Source organism: Cannabis sativa, chromosome 6 (assembly GCF_029168945.1).
Source record: "Cannabis sativa cultivar Pink pepper isolate KNU-18-1 chromosome 6, ASM2916894v1, whole genome shotgun sequence".
Taxonomy (NCBI): domain Eukaryota; kingdom Viridiplantae; phylum Streptophyta; class Magnoliopsida; order Rosales; family Cannabaceae; genus Cannabis; species Cannabis sativa.
The window spans coordinates 43,962,743-43,981,261 of NC_083606.1; the positions used below are offsets into that span (position 1 = coordinate 43,962,743).

Genomic DNA, 18,519 nt, shown 5'->3' on the forward strand with positions numbered 1-18,519 from the left:
ATTTTAGTATGGTTCATAGAGCAATAAACAAGGAATTATAAAAGTGTAAGGGGGAGTAATAAACAAGGAATTATAAAAGTGTAAGGGGGAGTAACTTACTCACTCTTTTGCTGGTTGGTTAAAACTTCTTAGTGAAAACGGTCTGATCAAAGATGAATAAGGCAGATTATTGTATCCTTACTCTAAAAATCTTTAAATGGTTAAAAAATTGCAATAGGTGTTTTTGATCCTATTTATGGGGTCATTGAGGTGTATAATGGTCATCAAATTTAAAATATCATGTTTTACCCCAAAAGTGAAAGGTTAATCATTATAGGAATTTGTGTAACAGTCAGTGTACGATCTTTAAGGCGCGGTTTCCAAGGAAAAGCAATTGATGTAAAGAATTGTAGAGACAGGGAGAGATTTGCACACCTCGGGCAGAACTGTCGTCATATCCATGCACACACGTGGATACAAATGCGTGTTACCTAGCTGTGCAATGTGAAAGCCTAGGAAGTCCCCATACGAGCAAAAGTTCCCACGTAGACTTGGAGGCAAATTTTATCCCAAACTTTGTACTAATAACGTGGCACTTTGCAAGCTGACACGTGGCAACGAAATTCAACCCTGGGTAGAATATAATACCAATTTGTACCGACCAGGACAGATGATGCCAAAATACCCGAATAGGCTCAGGATCTCACCTCGCACCAAACAATGCAAGCCACTTGCATAACACGATTTTAGGGTATTTTCCTCAAATAGTTTCCACAATAATAGGACCAATTTCAAATCCTTACTTTCATGTGATTTACTTAATTACATAAGAAAATCTTGAGATTCATATTCAAATACACACCGATCTTTCTCTTATTATTTCAGGACTAAATGTATTCCTTCTCCCCTATAAATAGTGAGGCCAATTCACTATTGGAGTGACCTTCTTTTTACGCACTTTCAAGAGAAAAAACACTTTGCAATATACTTGTAACTTTTTTGAGAGATATTAAGAAATTCACTTAGTTGGATCTTGTGATCTTAATATTCTTTCATAAATAATAAAATAAAAAAGGAGTAGACTATTATCAAACTAAGGGATTGAACCTCCATAAATTTTTTTGTGTTGTTTATGTTTTTAGATTGTTAAACATACATATTGTATTTTTTAAAAAAATTTAAAAAATAAATATTTACAATTAGCACAAAAATAAAATAAAAAAAATCACTATTATTTAAAAGTGAGAACTTATTGTTGTGAAAAAATTAAAAATTTCAAGACTAATTTGTCAAAAAAATTGAATTTTAAGTAAGAATTTGCCAAAACTTATTTATTTAGGGACCTTACATGTAAACCTTCAAATCACTCTCTTACTCATTTGTTTTGTCGTTTTCTGACAAAGAGCTTCGTGGACTGTTACTCAATCAGCTCGCTCAAGCGGATTGACAAAATTGACTCTACTTAGCTCGTCTCGGCTCGGCTCATTATAAAATTACGTGGGAAACGCAAACGCGTACTTACTAATTAACACTAATATTTACGAAAACACACTTATCTAGTAGCTTATTAGTTAATAAACACTAAACTTTATTTATGTATATGAAAAAAAAAAAAAACAGCACGAGCACAAAGTTATTTTTAATTTTGATTTTGAATAATATAAATATAAATTCGGAAATGCCAGGCTGAGAGGTTCAGAGCTAAGCTCCAATAACTCTCTCCTCCACTCTTTCTCTCTCTAGATTTTTGTCACTCTGCTAGCTGAAGCAAATCTCACACATTTTACGAGAAACCTAAAACTTGGACGGAAGAGATCGTCGGGAGTAGCAGAAGCTCAAGTGGTTCATTCTCGAGCTCTATTCTCCGGCGATGTGTAACTCACGCGCTCTAGTTTCACTTACTCTTTTTTTTAGCTTGGTTGTAGCTTCGGTCTCTGCTCAGGGATCTGGTTCCAAAAGTCCATGGCAAACACTTAGCGGTATTGTATTTTTCATAGCTCTCTGTATTTTGTGCTTTCTTTGTTTTATTTATGTTATATGCTGTACTTCAAGGATTGATTGTGCTTTGATGAGAAGCTTTGTTTGAATGCTGAGAAACCAGTGGAAAGTTGAAATAGAGTTCTGGTTTTTGGGGTTTTCACGTTTTATAAGGCAATCACAAGCTGTTGTGCTGTGTCGACCGAGTGCGGTTTTCATTAGAATTGGTTTATTTAGCTCTGGAGTGATAATAGAATGAAAAATTGGGAGTGTTTGATATTTCTTCATGCATTTTAATTTCCCGGTTTTCATTTTCCATGGCTTGATGGAGATATTTCTTGTGAATTTCTTTCGTCTTGCCCTGAGAGCTGGAAATAGTGCATGTTTGAAGTGACATTTCTGAGCTGTACTGATTTGGTTGATCTGCAGAAGACAGCAACTTATTTTTGGTGGGTTTAAATATTTCAAACCTTTTGGGCTGATTGAAATCTGTAGCTGAATTTGTTATTTTGCTGTTTTGGTCGGCAGCCGGGTTTGTTTTTTTTTTTTTGGTGGTGAGAAAACTAAGGAAGAAAGTGTGCAACGTAGCTGATCAATTTAAGGTTCATCTGCATGTTTTGGTACTTGTTTCTTTGTGATATTTTGTTTCATGAGCTCACCTTTGATCTTATTTTATTTTTAGGGAAATCACCTCTGGTCATAGCCCGTGGCGGGTTTTCTGGGATATTTCCTGATTCCAGCTATGCTGCTTACAGTTTAGCATTGATTACTAGCTTACCTGATGCCGTCTTATGGTGTGATGTGCAACTCACAAAAGATGCTGCTGGAATTTGTGCTTCAGATGTCAAATTAGACAATAGTACTGATATTTCAGATGGCTTCAATAAGAGGGATAAAGAATATGTCATTGATGGGAAGCCTACCAGAGGATGGTTTTCGGTGGACTTCACTCTCAAAGAGCTAGCAAATGTCTACAGTAAGCATAAACTATTGTTGAATTGTATCTTATGCTAGTCTAACCCTATATAATTTGCATGTCGTATCATTAGCAAAAGTCACAGATGAACTCTGTGAACTTGGCATGTGTTCTAAGATTTGAAGAGAAAAAGGAGAAAAATAAAGCACAAAACTCGAAAGTGTACCAAACCTGCAAATGGGATTTAATATGGAAAAGTAATTTTAAGTGGTGATCTTCATAACTATATTTCCATGCTTATAATCGCAATTTTTGATATGTTTGCCCGTGGCGGTCATGATAATATGTTTGTATCCACTCATTTATATTTGAATATTAGATGCTACACAAAAGAAGTTTCATTTGGATTGCTTTATTAAAAATGTCATTTTCTTTCCTATTTCTTTATAAGAAAATGAAAATCTGGAATCATTGTGTTGCAAAGGGAGAATTTAGATCTTTATTAAGATTTTATTCCCCACACCATCTCACTGGTTGAGAATTGAGATTATTGTAATTATTATTGCTATTTATTTTTTCTAATTTCTTCCATTCAAACCATTTAAAATTTCCTGATATTACGATCAGTTTATAATTAATATTGCTACACCGTCTAACTCTTTGCCTTCACATTGATAATGGATGCTTTTGTTGTAGTTGAGGTCTTATTTTTTTTTCGATAAAAGATTTTATTTTATTGTAATTGCTCCATTACTCTTGGATAGCACAACTCGATTGAATGGTCTAGTTTCTATTTGTTGATTGTGGGTCTTTGTGAAACTCTTCTAACTTATGCTTTTGTTGTGTTATCTTTGCAGTCCGTCAAGGAGTCTATTCTCGCACCAATAAGTTCGATGGAAATTTATTTTCAATTCTCACAGTTGATGAGATGGCTAAACAATTGAAACCACGAGGCTTATGGCTGAATATTCAGGTACGTTAGGCAACGCATGTTGGCTTATTTCAACCAGCTTTTCAGCACATTTGATTTGTCAACTTTAAGCATATCTATACATATAAATATATTCAATCTGGTTTCCTTATCAGTTTGAACCGTCCCATGTTTTCTGTTTTTTCAGCACGATGCATTCTTCACGCAACATAATTTAAGTATGAGAAACTATGTACTCTCTTTATCTAAAGGAGTATACATCAATTATATCTCATCGCCAGAGGTGGGTTTCCTGAAGAGTATTGAAGCAAGACTCAATACAAAGGTCACAAAGCTGGTATTTCGGTTTCTAGGAAAAGATGAGATTGAGCCTTCAATGAACCAGACCTATGGTTCTCTCTTGAAGGATCTTACAAAAATCAAGACATTTGCCTCTGGAATTATGGTCCCTAAAGATTACATATGGCCCATGGATGCAAAATCTTATTTGGAACCACATACTTCTATTGTCTTGGATGCTCACAAAGCAGGGTTGGAAATATATGCATCAGAGTTTGTGAATGACTTTCCTCTAAGCTACAACTATAGTTATGATCCAGTAGCTGAGTACCTGAACTTCATTGACAATGGCGAATTCAGTGTTGATGGTGTGCTAACTGATTTTCCAATTACTCCATCGGCAGCCATAGGTAGTTTATTTTTCTCTATCATAAGAATATTGGCTTACCAAGTGATAAATTCTCTTCATGGCTGGTTGTAGGAGGTAAGAAATTTGGTATAGTTTGACTAGAGATATGAAGTTTAACTGGTTACCTATTCCATAATGGGAGGAATATCAGAAAACTATTAGGTTTAAACCTTATTTTGTTTATCTATGGAACATGATATTTTTTTTTCTTTTTTATCTCAAGATGCTCACTTCTCAATAACACTGCAGATTGCTTTGCTCACATAGGCAAAAATGCCAAAGAACAAGGTATAGCACTGTATTTGTTTCTTGTTAAATTCTGATTTGTCATTTTTTATTTCATTTCTAACCTGTTTTTTGCCTCTTGCTTCAGAAAAGCCTTTGGTTATCTCAAAATGTGGGGCCAGTGGAGACTATCCTGGTTGTACTGACAAGGCTTATTCCAAGGCAATTGATGATGGTGCAGATGTGATTGATTGTCCAGTCCAGATGTCAAAGGATGGGATACCATTTTGCTTAAGCACTATAAATTTAATAGATAGCACAGATGCGGCTCAATCTGATTTCAGCAACCGTATAATAAGCATTCCACAGATTATGGCTAGCACTGGAATATTTGCATTCAACATGACATGGGATGAAATTCAAACATTAAAACGTAAGTTCAAAATTATTCTCATGTGCTTACTCATTTAACTGTGGTGTTTTTGTAATTTTATTTTTGGTGAGTAATTCCCAACTTTTAATATTCATGTTAAGGATTATGGGAGACAAATAGTGTGATTTTAAAAGCGACTCCAGGCAATATAACTTTACGTCTTTGTAATCATTTTACTGGTGGAATTCATTTAAGATACTCGTTTTGTTTATCACTGAAGTCACCTGAAAATGTTTGTTTTCTTCAGTTGGAGTATTCATATCAGTAGGACAGGGTTTGCTAGATATTTGCTTAAGTTGGGTCTTCCTATTTTATTCTTAAATATTTATGTAGTATATTGCTGTAGTATTTTTTGACAGTAATTGATGGACAAGATCTAATCTTAAGAAATTATCTGAAACTTCTGTACTAATTTATTTTCTCATTACATGTAGCTGTTATATCAAGCCCCTATTCATCGTACACACTTTTCCGGAATCCAAGAAGCATGAATGATGGAAAATTAATGTCATTGTCTGATTTTCTAGACTTGACAAAGAAATCAAGCTCTCTTACTGGCATCTTGATCAGCATAGACGTGAGTTTTTTGGGCTATGCTGATGAGTTTTCAGGATGAATGGTTTTCTAAAGCATATTTAAACATAATGGAAAATAAAAATGGGAGATGAAAATATTATTTAACAAGAAAGATTATTAAATTTCCTGACAATGTTTTTTTTTCTGTTTTTGTCATTACTTTCTTTCAGCATGCGGCCTATCTTGCAGAAGAGCAGGGCTTAAGTGTGACTGATGCAGTGACTAAAGCCCTGAGCAAAGCTGGCTTCAACAATCAAACAGCTTTAAAGGTTATGATTCAGTCTACTAATAGTTCTGTTCTAACAAAGTTTCAAGGGAACAAGAATTATGAACTTGTATACAAGATTGAAGAGGAAATCCGAAGTCTTGATGATGATTCCTTGAAGGACATCAAGACATTTGCTCACTCGGTGGTTGTTAAGAAGGCCTCTGTATTCCCAGATAATTTGTTATTTTTGACTGGTTCTACAGATGTTGTGAGTAAGCTTCAGATTACAAAAATTCCTGTTTACGTTGAAACCTTCAGCAATGAGTTTGTATCTCAAGCATGGGACTTCTTTTCTGATGCAACTGTCGAAATAAATTCCTATGTCACGGGAGCCAATGTTGATGGTGTAATCACCGACTTTCCTAAAACAGCTGCTAGATACAAAAGTAAGTACATAGTTCAATGCTAATTTATATTTCCTCTTTCCATTATTTGATTGATTGCAAATCCATGTGTATTGTGTAATGCTCTTTTGACTAGCAGCCTTTATGCTAGTCAGTTTATTTATTTATTCTTTCTTTAAATCTTTTTATACCTGAATCTCTGTAACCATTTTGCCTTAATTCAATATCAAAGGCAAAATTATCATAGATTAGAGAAAATTCGGGGAAAAGTAAAAGTAACTACTGCTGTTTTCTATACAAATAAAGGTTAGCAGGAAAAAAATAAAATAAATAGAAGAATGGAAAATTATAATATCATTCTTTTTGGTTAGTATTTGGGAAGAATAGAGCTAACAGATGGTGCTTGAAAATATTGCAGGAAACCGATGTTTGGGTCTAAAGGAAACACCTGCTTACATGAGCCCCGTTGAGCCTGGCAGTCTTATGGAACTCATCACTGCTCCTTATATGCCACCATCTGAGGCACCAAACCCAGTCTTGACATTGGATGATGTGTCAGAGCCGCCGTTGCCTCCTGTCTCACCAACCAGTTCAATTTCTGCACCGAACTCTACAGCAGCGGCACCAGTATCTCGCAATGCACAGCCTAAAATTGCTCCAGGGTCATATCTGTTGAGCTTAGCTATGCTCCTTTCTGCTCTTCTGTTCTGAAGCCATATTGGTCCATAGCTTTGAACTCTCTTTCAGCACATGTATTTCCCATAGCATTTCCTTGCTAAATGCTTGGATTGGAGATTTTGGCTGCTAGAAAATATGGCTGATCCATTCTTTTTGTCTCCTCTTTCCCCTCTCTTACTGAATGTTGGTGATTTCCCCTGTTGATGTTGTAGTTATGTTCATTCTTCTTCCAAATGTAATTTTAGGGATACAAACTATTTGAGAGATACATGTGAGATTGAATATTTTAGTTAGCATTTTCTTCCTTTTCAATTGTTTCAAGACATGTTTATAAGTATTCTTTAGCGTGTAATATAAGGTGAATATTGAGTCCTAAACATGAAGCATTTTACATCTTCATCGTGCTCTTTTTTCGATTTGTTTTATCTTATTATTAAATCTTAAAAAGTTCACTTGTAAAACCATGTTAGAAATTGTTATTTGGATTAAATTCCCCTCTCCCACGACGCGAGACGGGATTTGCGAGGAAAACTTGTGGTATTTAAAGGATCTTGCAATATTAGGTAAAAGTGTTCTTGTAGTATCGAGGAAGACACACGATATTAAAAGAAAAGGCAAGAATACATCAATCAACGAAAATAAACCGTCAAGCATATTCAAGTATCATTAAAACAAGTGTTATAGTTATTTTATAAACATTATACCAATTGTGGTTGTAAATTGTAGCAGTCTCATTATGATCGAATTATTATAACCTTTACCTACTCTCTATAAATCGGTGAATCTTCTCCATTCAAAGAAGGATGTGCAAATTATATTAAAATTACAAAGATGAAACCTTTTTCAAAAGTGAACTAGACAGGCTGAGTTCAAAACTTCTACTGAACCACTATAATTTCTGTGTCTATCCTATTACAATCTTACATACTCCCATATATGTTATTCTATATTCTATGAAATATTTGATATTCTAAGTGAGTACTCACATGTTTATTTTTGAGGATCTTTGAATACTCACATATTTTTTATATTGTTTAAATTTATCCGACAATAATAATTATAAATTAAAGTAAATTAAAATCGTATTTATTATATTTTTTTAATTTTAATAATGCATACTACATAAAATTCAAACTCTCAAAGATTCATTTGATTTTTTTACTATTCTATGAATAGAGATAATTTTTTCTCATTCTTCTATAAAATACTTCAAGAATGTTGTTTAAATTATTATCACTACTTGATTGTATATTTAGAATTTTTCACATCATGTTAAACTTTAAAAGTGCCAAATCTCACCGCTATGTCTAAAAGAATAAATGTGACCTGTTAAGAAATTAACATATAATTATTTTACATACATCAAAATATTGTCACTGTTATTGAAGAATTGTGTCATTTGAATTACTATTATTAAATTGTCAAGTTTCTATAAAACGATTTGCAACGATTTTTATAGTTTTGGGAGAAATTTTGCAACCAAAAGCAACTTTAAGAGGGAAAATAATTTTAATTATATATATACGGGTGATTAGTTAATAGTTACGTTAAAAATGTAACTACGATTGTTACATTAATCTTGATTATTGGATGGTTATACTTAATTAAAAAATTAATATATTAGATGTAACTTGAAACTACCTTTCATTTATTATTATGTTTTGGTTTGATATAAAATACTAATTAAGATTAATTTATTTAATTATAATTACTAATTAATTTTTACAATTACTTATTAAATAGGTTCTTTGAGCAATTAATATTTTTTTTTTGCATTCAAATTATTAATATATTTACAATAAAAGCTCCTAATAATTCAAAAAATTTAAACATATGACCTTAATTAAAAAAAATTAAAGACAATAAAAATTAATAATTTTTTTAACGCATTACAAAAAAATAAGGGTTAATTTCACAAATGCACAAAAACAACAAAAAAACAACAAAAATACGGTTTTACGGAATTTTAAACATTTTTACGATTTTTTTGATTTTATTTACATAAAATACGGTCTTTTAATGTTGAAATTTTGTTCATTTGTTGTTAATTTTTTGTTATATGTATGTTATTTTTTGTTGTTTTTTTGTTGTTATTTTGATGTTATTTTGATGTTACTTTTATGTTGTTTTCTTGTTGATTTTATGTTATTTTCGTGTTATGTTTTGGAAAACCATAAAAATGTAAAAAAACATTCTTTGAACGTAAAAATATAATTATTTTACAAAAAATGGTGCCTTATGTAATTATTCCAAAAAATAATAACTTTTTCTTCTCTTTACCCATTACATCATTTTCATCTTTTTTCTCTTAATACAGAGACGCAATCTCACTAAAAAACTTTTTCTTTCTCTCCAATACCCAGATTTAACCTACAAGATCTTTCTCCTCGATTCCCAGACCCAACTCTTAAGATAGCTCCTATTGTTCACGACCTTGAACGGACTAGTATAGTTATTGTTTCAGTGAACTTTAGCACGACAAACATATGGGCAAATTGGATTACGGTTGACAAGCATAGTCGATGGAGGAATGTGCGCCCACCACTCAACGAGACAAATTAATTTACCATCTTATTCTTAGATTTTAAAAGTTATTTTATTTTTGTATAAATTTATTGATGTCGTTGTCCTTTTGAAACTGTGAATTTAAATATTTATCTTCTTCTATATTATTATTTTGTTTAAGATTAGTATTTTTTTTAAAATGTTCATGTTAATTGATGTGTTTGGTATTTATTTAGTGTTTTTGCAATACATAGTGTAATTATGTAAAATTACTTTTGACTAAATAATATTTTATTTTATCTAATGCTCTTTTTTTTTTCTTGTAAAGAATTTGTCTAATGCTCATGTTGATTGATGATTCATTTTTTTCCCTCTTCGTTTAGGTTTCTATTTAACTTTTATTTTATTTTAAGTTAAATTTTGTCGTGACTTGATTAAAAAAGATTAAGAGTTTAGTTTTTTTTATTATTTTTTTCAAAAAAATTGTTATATTATTGTAATATTTTAACATGTATTGAAAATTTAATTTTAAAATTAATTAATATTAAATTAAAAAAATATTTATAACTTGTATAAGTCTAACTTTTGTGAAAAGATAAAAATTTTTGCCACAAATTTAAATATTATAGTTAAAAAATTAGTGTGATAAAATATTAAATTAAGGACTTAAATTTATCAAAATAAAAAAATTTATATATATATATCAATTTATAAAAAGATCTTATTTAAAATTTGATTATTGAAAATTAAGATTTAAGGAATTATTGCGCGCTCTCTGCTAGGGCTCGGGGTGTGAGGCTTTGCCATTCTTTTACCCTCGGAGACGAAGAGGTTCCGGTGATCAGACTGGTGTGTACTCGCCATTACTATGGAAGAACTGCTAGCTAAAACAAATAAACTTCATGTCTCGGATGAAGAAGAATGGGAGGTGGATCACAGTCTATCCACCATGATTGCAAAATACAACCTTCGGGGGAGATTGTGTTCGAAGGTGGACCATAGCAGGGGCTTCTTGAAGAACCTGCTGCGGCGAATATGGAGATTGAAGGAATCGGAATGGAACATCAAGATTCAAGAAAAAGTCAGCACTGGTATGTTCCTTACCTTTTCTTTTAATTCAGAACAAACTCAATCTCGAATCTTAGCAAGAATGTCGTGGTATTTATCGAATGGGGTGCTGATTTTGGGTAAGATGGGGAACTCTAGTGAATCTTGGAAGAATGATCTGAATGTCTTTCCGATTTGGGGTAGAGCTTTGGGGGTTCCAATTGATTATCCGACAGAGAAAAATACTTCAAGACTGGCATCTATGGCTGGTTCGGTTATTACAGTCTAGAATTCTGATGTGTCTCGAATGGTGGTGGATGGATTCTTTCGGTTTCAGATGTGGATGTCAACAACCAAACCGATATGCCCAGGATATTTATTACCGTGTAGTGGCTCCAAGAAGTGGGTGACATTCAAGTATGATGAACTACCATTTATGTGTTTTCGATGTGGATGGATTAATTGGTCATAGTCAAAAAGATTGTTCTCTTGACATTAAGGAAATCATAGGGGAGAATGGCATGACGGCAATGGCGCATGGAACATGGCTGTAAGTTGACAACGGAGTTAGAGATGGATTCCAAGGGGGAAAAGGTGGCAATACTGAAAAATGTAATTTTACAAGAACAGAACCTACAAGGTGGAATTAGGCAAAGTCTCAATCTCTGTATGGGTAACTCTTTTGATCCATTATTGAATGAAGGGGAAGAATATGTACAGTTGAGAAGTGAAGTAACAAAAGGGACAGAACAACACCACGGTAACAAGGACATAAGCAAGCTGCAAAATACAACAACTGAGAAGCCTCAGCAGGAGCAAACCGGGTTGGAGACACATGATATGTTACAAGATGGGCGTGGGAAACGAAGATTGGTGGAGGATCGAGAAGTAGTGGGGGCTGGTAAACTTCAAAGGACAGCAAACAATCCAATGGTGATGAATGAAAGCCAAACTCTAATTGATGTTCCGATTGGTTTCTCAATGGACATACCCGGGTTAAAGGAAAGTCTCCCCTTTGCCTTTGGCTCGGGTAAAAATTCAATCCCCAAAGAGCAGAGAAGAAAAGTGGCTGTGAAGAAAGATGCAAAGAAAAGAAAGGGCGGGAAAGATGAAAAACCGATTGAACTTTCTCAGAATGGAGATTTGACAATCGCTCAGAATGTGGAAGAGGCGAACCCTGCGAGCCGGGGTCGCCTGCAGCAATGAATGCCTTATTGTGGAATGTTCAAGGGATGGGGAACCCTTGAACGATCTGTACTTTGAAGTCCCTAGTGCAGTGTTGGTGTTCGAATTTGGTTATCATAGCGGAATCTAGACTCAATAAGATGCGAGCTGAAAATTTGCGTGTTGCTTTGGGTTTTGTTGGTTGCTTTGTTATGGAGGCGAAAGGCAAAAGTGGAGGTCTTGTTCTGATGTGGTCAGATAAGATAACTTGCAATATTCTTTCGTTCTCCTCCTTCCATATTGATTCTTTCATTCGGAAAGAGGAGGATCAAGGGTGGCGGTTTACAGGTTTCTATGGAGACCCGGATCCAAGTAAACGATGCGATTCTTGGACACTTCTCAAGAGAGTCGGTAGGATGTATACGGGACCTTGGCTGGTTGGGGGAGACTTTAATGAGATTCTGAGGAAAAAAGAGAAAAAGGGAGGACAACCGAAACCGGGATATCTCATGAATAATTTCAGGAAAGCTTTAAATGAGTCTTATCTTTGGGAAGTGGAGTTTGAAGGCAACTTGTACACTTGGTGCAGTGGGAGACAAGACAACCTTATCTTTGAGAGATTGGATAGAGCTTGTGGGAATTCTGACTGGTTTGATATGTTCCCTGCTGCAAAAGTATTTCATCTTGAACGAATCAATTCCGATCATTGTCCGTTATTACTCACTTGTGCTAAACAACAACTGGATGGAGTTAAGGGGGTTCGATGGCACTCTCGGTTTCATTTTGAACATGCCTGGGCAGAGGAAGAAACCTGTGTGGAGTTGGTTACGAAATCCTGGGGGGCTGGCACTATAAGCACCACGGCTAGGGAGCTAAAAGACTAATTGGCTAAATGCGGAGCAGCTCTTAACAATTGGAATAAGTCTCGCAAGAAGGAAATGAATATGAGGATAAAGGAATTTGAAGATAAGATTGCCACCTTATCTAAACAAACAGATCACACAAGCTGGAGTCAATTGAAGGAATTGGAGCGGACCTACAATGTGTATTTGGACAAAGAGGAGAAATTTTGGAAACAAAGAAGTCGAGCTTTATGGCTGAAGGAAGGGGACCGAAATACAAAGTTTTTCCACAGGAAAGCGAATTCAAGGAAGAAGAAGAATTCGATTACGGGATTGCTTGATCAAAATGCTCGATGGGTTTATGGAAATAGAATGGTGGGACGGGTGGCGTGTAACTACTTCCAACAATTGTTCACTGCCCAACCGGCTTCCGCAGCTGATTTAAAAGAGTTTCAAAGCATGGTGCCAAACAAAATCTCCCGGGAAATCAATGAGTACCTTATTGCTCCTTTTACAAAGGACGATGTGTTACAAGCTATGAGAGATATTCATCCGCACAAAGCCCCGGGCAATGATGGAATGCCGGGTCTATTTTATAGGAAATTTTGGCCAATCATTGGAGAAGAAGTCACTACAGTTTGTTTGGGAATTCTTAATGAGGGGAAGAGTGTTGAAGCTATTAATGATACCCTTATTTGTCTTATCCCTAAACTACCTAAGCCTATCCAAATGTCAGAATTTCGACCCATTAGCTTATGCAATGTGATCTATAAGATAGTAGCGAAGTGTTTAGCGGGTCATATGAAACATAGTCTTCATCAAGCCATATCTGAGGTTCAAAGTGCGTTTGTAGGTGGAAGGCTGATCCAAGACAATGCTGTCATCGGGTATGAAAGCCTCCATAGTATGAAGATGAGAAGATTTGGTAATGGGAAGAAAATGGCCTTAAAGTTAGACATGTCCAAAGCATATGATCGTGTTGAGTGGAGCTTCCTTATGACTATGATGCGAGGGTTGGGATATGATGAGATTTGGATTGAGAAAATCATGAGGTGCGTAACTAGTGTCTCCTTTTCGATGTTAATCAATGGGGAAAGATTGGGAACTTCCATCCATCCCAGGGTCTTCACGAAGGTGATTCTTTATCCCCATACCTCTTCCTTATTTGTTCGGAGGGCCTTTCATGCCTAATTCAAGAAGCCGAGAAGGCTGGGAAAATAACAGGGGTTCGGTTTGGTAAGAATGATGTTAAAGTGTCTCATCTTTTCTTTGGGGACGATAGTTTTGTATTCTTTGAAGGGAAGGAGACAGAATGTGAGACTATGACACAGATTTTCCAGCGGTATACAAGGCTATCGGGACAAAAAATAAATCTTGAGAAGTCGGAAGTTAGTATGGGCAGCAGTATATCCAAGCAGTTGGGTCAACATCTTGCGAATACACTTGGGGTTCGGCTGGTCCCTAATCATGCCATTTATCTGGGGCTGCCAAGCTACCTAGGAAGGAAAAAGAAAGAGGTTTTTGAGGTCATCAAAGATAAAGTTTGGAATAAACTCAAAGGCTGGAAAGCATCAATGTTCTCCCAAGCGGGGAAAGAAATTCTTATAAAAGCGGTGATCCAGGCTCTTCCTAGCTATTTCATGAGTTGCTTTCGTCTTCCATAGAAATTGATCAAAAATCTCCACTCTTTGGCAGCCAATTTTTGGTGGGGAGACACAAAGGAAAATAAAAAACTCCATTGGAGCACTTGGGACAAGCTGTATAAACCAAAGGAAGAGGGAGGTTTGGGATTCCGCAGTCTCTCTGATTTCAATCAAGCTTTATTGGCCAAACAAGGGTGGCGCCTCATTCATAAGCCTCACTCTTTATTAGCGAGAGTTTTGAAAAATAGCTACTACCCTAACTCCTCCTTTCTTAATGCAAAATGCCCCCAAAATGCATCTTGCATATGGAAAGGTATTGTTTGGGGAAGGGATATTATCAATGAAGGTTCCTGGTGGAGAGTTGGGAATGGTAGAACCATTCGAGTTTGGCAAGATAAGTGGCTGCCACGGCCTAATGGCACAATTATACATCGGCCTTTGGATGCAAACCCCAATACCACAGTGAGCAGCCTGTTTAATACTAAGGAAGATTGGAATGAGACTATACTAAACAAATACTTTCATAAGGAGGATGTTCCTTGGATATTAGGAATCCCAATCGACAATCACTCGGAGGACATTCTGGTTTGGCCTTTCACTAAGGATGGTCACTACATAGTGAAGATTGGATATAGAGTTGCTAGGGAGATAAATCTTGCTCCTACCCGCTGCTCTAATATGGATCAAACTCATGCTTGGTGGAAGATGTGGTGGAATCTGAATTTGCCTCCACGAATGAAGCTATTTGGATGGAAAATGTGTAGAAATTGGCTCCCGGTAAAGTCCAATCTATGTCATAGAGGTACGAAAATCGACCCTACTTGTAATAACTGTGGCAGGTTTGAGGAATCACTATCCCATGCTCTTTGGACTTGTGAAAAGGTCAAAAAAGTTTGGAAACTTTTGCCTTATTACAAGTTAATCAAGGAAAGCAGAAGGCATTCAATGATGGATTTGCTAGTGGAATTTAGACAAAAGCTAGCTAGGGAGGAGTTTGAAGACGTGATCAAGGTTCTTTGGGCAATCTGAGAGAATCGAAATAGACAATGGAACAATCAACCTTATATGAGTGGGGCTCGCTTGCTGGACTAGGTTTTCAGTAGCTACCCGAGAGATATCAGTGGGAAAGAGAGTCTTCCTACTGTGCACTCTGCTGCTCCAAAAGATCAGTGGCCGGCCCCTCCTGTTGGCACTTACTGTGTTCACTGTGATGCAGCCATCCAACCGAACCAAGTAGGGGTGGGGCTGGGCTATATTTGGCGTGATTGGTCGGGCAACATTGTTTCTGCTGGTATGCATTATCTCCCTGTTTGCTGCACTGTGCCTGTAGCTGAAGCAAAAGCTGTTGTTGCTGCTCTGCAGGATAGGCCGAAGAATATGCACAATCCTTATGAGATCAAATTGGATTGCAAGCAGCTGGTTGATAAAATCTCAGCAAATGACAGCTTTCTTGGTGATATTCAGCCGATTGTTAATCAAATTAAGAGACACCCTGGTTTTTCTTTTGTACAAAGTTCATTCATGTAAAAAGAGTCCATAATGTAGGTGCTCATAGCTTAGCTAAGAGAAGCCTAGAAACAAAATTAACCCATTCTTTTTACAATTCTTTTCCAGATTGGTTAGCTATTGTTTGTAAGGCTAACCTCTCCAATTCTTTGTAAGTTTGTTGGTGTTGTTTAATAAAAGTTTCTTTTCAAAAAAAAAAAAAGATCTTATTTAATAATTTGACTAAATTAATTTATTTAAAATTGCATGGTTTATTATAATTACTTCAACTCTAAATATAGAAATTTATCTTTTAAAATATATATATTGTTTACTAAGATTTTCAGAAACAAAATATAAATAATAAGAATTGAAGAACAAATAATCAAAAGAGAATGAACAATGAGAGCCAAATAGTTTTTTACGTTGTTGGGGCATTAATTAGCCTCAGTCCACGAGTCATTATTATTTAGTATTTCCTTTAGCTTGAAAAAGCCTTTAAGAATATAAGTTTGCCTTAGCAAAGTTTCCTAGAGAGTTAAACCCTTAATCCATAGGATTCGAGCGGTATATATAGTAGCTTGAGGATTACATTTCTTAAGCAATATAAAAATCCATTCATTCACATTATAACAAAGATATATCCAGTGACCAATTATCACATAATAACATTCTTAAGTCATTTCACAACTTCGTAATCACACCATACTGGTACTTTATAAAGTACCCTTACACTCGTTAACCACGAGCTACTTATGTCACTATCATTGCCCGATACAGTAGACGATAAATAAGAAACCTATCCGCGATTTCAGGAGTAATTACTCATAACGATAATGACCATATCTTTTACTCGATAATAATGGAGTCACAACGATAATAATCGGTTCATATCATTACCCTCGATTATAATCGAGTCACAACGATAATTATCGGTTCATATCATTACCCTCGATTATAATCGAGTCTCAACGATGATAATCGTTTCTTATTATTTCTCTCGATCATAATCGAGTCACGACCAATACATAACGTTAACCTCGATTAAGATTAAATCACAACAACATATACCAAGATTTCAATCTTAATTGATATTGTAACAATCATAATATTAACCTTATACAGTATTTAATACTTTTCTTACCTTAGTTCAGAACTCAAGCGTACGGGCCGACTTGAGTGGAAAATAAGCTAGGCAATCCCGGTCCTATGTCACAACAACCAAAACTCAATAAAAACCTTAATCAAATTTCTGATACTCGACTCAAATTCTCACGATCAAATACACCCTACTTTCCCCTGGATCAAACTAGCTTAACCATCTCTAAAACACCCTGAATTTCACTCCGAAAGACACCCCGAATCAAATCGAACTTGAGGAGAAAAATCCAAAATTTTCCCCTACTGTGAAAACGGTCGGCCGTTTTTCTAGGTGTCAGAAAAACGGCCTACCTTTTTTTTTCCTGGCAGCCATGAAATTTTCTTGTTTTTCACCCCAAAAACCAATCAAACCTCCACCAAACCTGCTCAAACCTTCCAAAACAGTAGAATATAGTACATGACATAACCCAACAACCAATTCATTGCAATATATCAATTTGCTCAAAATCACACTTCAAAGTGAAGAAACTCAACTTTGGTTTCAACAAACCAAAACCAATTCAAGCAGCCATGGAGACCACTTAAAACCATTCCCAACATGCTCAAAAACCTACCCTAAACACACCCCAAACCTAGTTTAAGTCCTACAGCAACAAAGAAGTAAAACCCTACTTCAAAACTAACTCAAAACTAGGATTTTCAATCCAAAAATTGTTGAGAACTTACCTTGATTGCTTCTAGGTTGGACTTAGGTTCTACAAGCTGCTTTAATTCAAGTGAAATGGTGAACTTTCAATCCTCTTGTTGGTTGGTCTTGGTTCACACGAAGGGGAGAAGAAGAAGAAACTTAATTTCTTGCCTTGGAAGCTATTTCCTTTAAATAAGGTTTCATGCAATTCATTTCATTTCATTTTCGTTTCATTTCATTTCTTTTCTTTCTTTTTTTTTTCTTTTCTTATCAGCCCAAAAATAAAAGGGACACTAAAACCTAAAAGCAAAAAGACTAATTTACCCCCAATGAAAAAAAATAAACTTTAAAATAACCTAGGGAATTTTTGTAATTTTTCTAATTCCATTAAACTGACATTCTAAAATTTCTAACCTAGTCCGGAATATTCCCAAAATAATTCTTCCATTAACGTCGTGACATTTCTGACCACATCGCTAAATTTCCACAATTGCCCGGCCCAAAAAAATATTTTATTTCGAAATTGATATCCTCGGTACTCACATATCCCAATATAATCTCCGTAACTAATAAATTACATTATTTATTTCATTGAGTAAATTCTCAATAATTACCCTAAGCAAGATCATAATCTTACTTCGTTACCAAAATAATTACATATTTAATAAAATATGTCTATTTATATATTATTTATTTTCTGGGATATTACACTTCATTCGGCATAAGCATGTCTGCATCTTGGTCATACATCTTTTTGATCACCCCACTCAGATATCCGAGTGTTATAGATGTTAAGTAGCCATTAATGGGCTGCTAGGAATACTTTCCTCTGCCCAGGTATAAGAAATGTGGAACACGTGTCATCCATTTTTATTGCCATGTCAAGGTGCAAAAAACAGGATAACATTTGCCCCCAAGTCTATTCGAGACCTTCCTAATTGCACGTGGACTTCACTTAGACTGGAGTCTTATCCAAATGGGTGACACATGTCTTCGATAATAAATGTTGATCCGATGTGACTCTGACTA

The 18,519-nt window shown here is 35.2% G+C and overlaps 1 protein-coding gene across 1 annotated transcript; it reads left to right on the forward strand.

The window, feature by feature from the left end:
- The first annotated feature begins 1,526 nt into the window (after positions 1–1,526).
- LOC115695978 (glycerophosphodiester phosphodiesterase GDPDL3) lies at positions 1,527–7,414 on the forward strand. The gene is made up of 9 exons (XM_030623094.2): positions 1,527–1,958; positions 2,639–2,932; positions 3,730–3,845; positions 3,991–4,492; positions 4,741–4,779; positions 4,865–5,149; positions 5,584–5,726; positions 5,896–6,379; positions 6,756–7,414. Exons 1-9 carry the CDS (start codon positions 1,850–1,852, stop codon positions 7,046–7,048), a joined length of 2,265 nt encoding a protein of 754 aa, XP_030478954.1. The 5' UTR covers positions 1,527–1,849; the 3' UTR covers positions 7,049–7,414.
- The last annotated feature ends 11,105 nt before the right edge of the window (positions 7,415–18,519 follow it).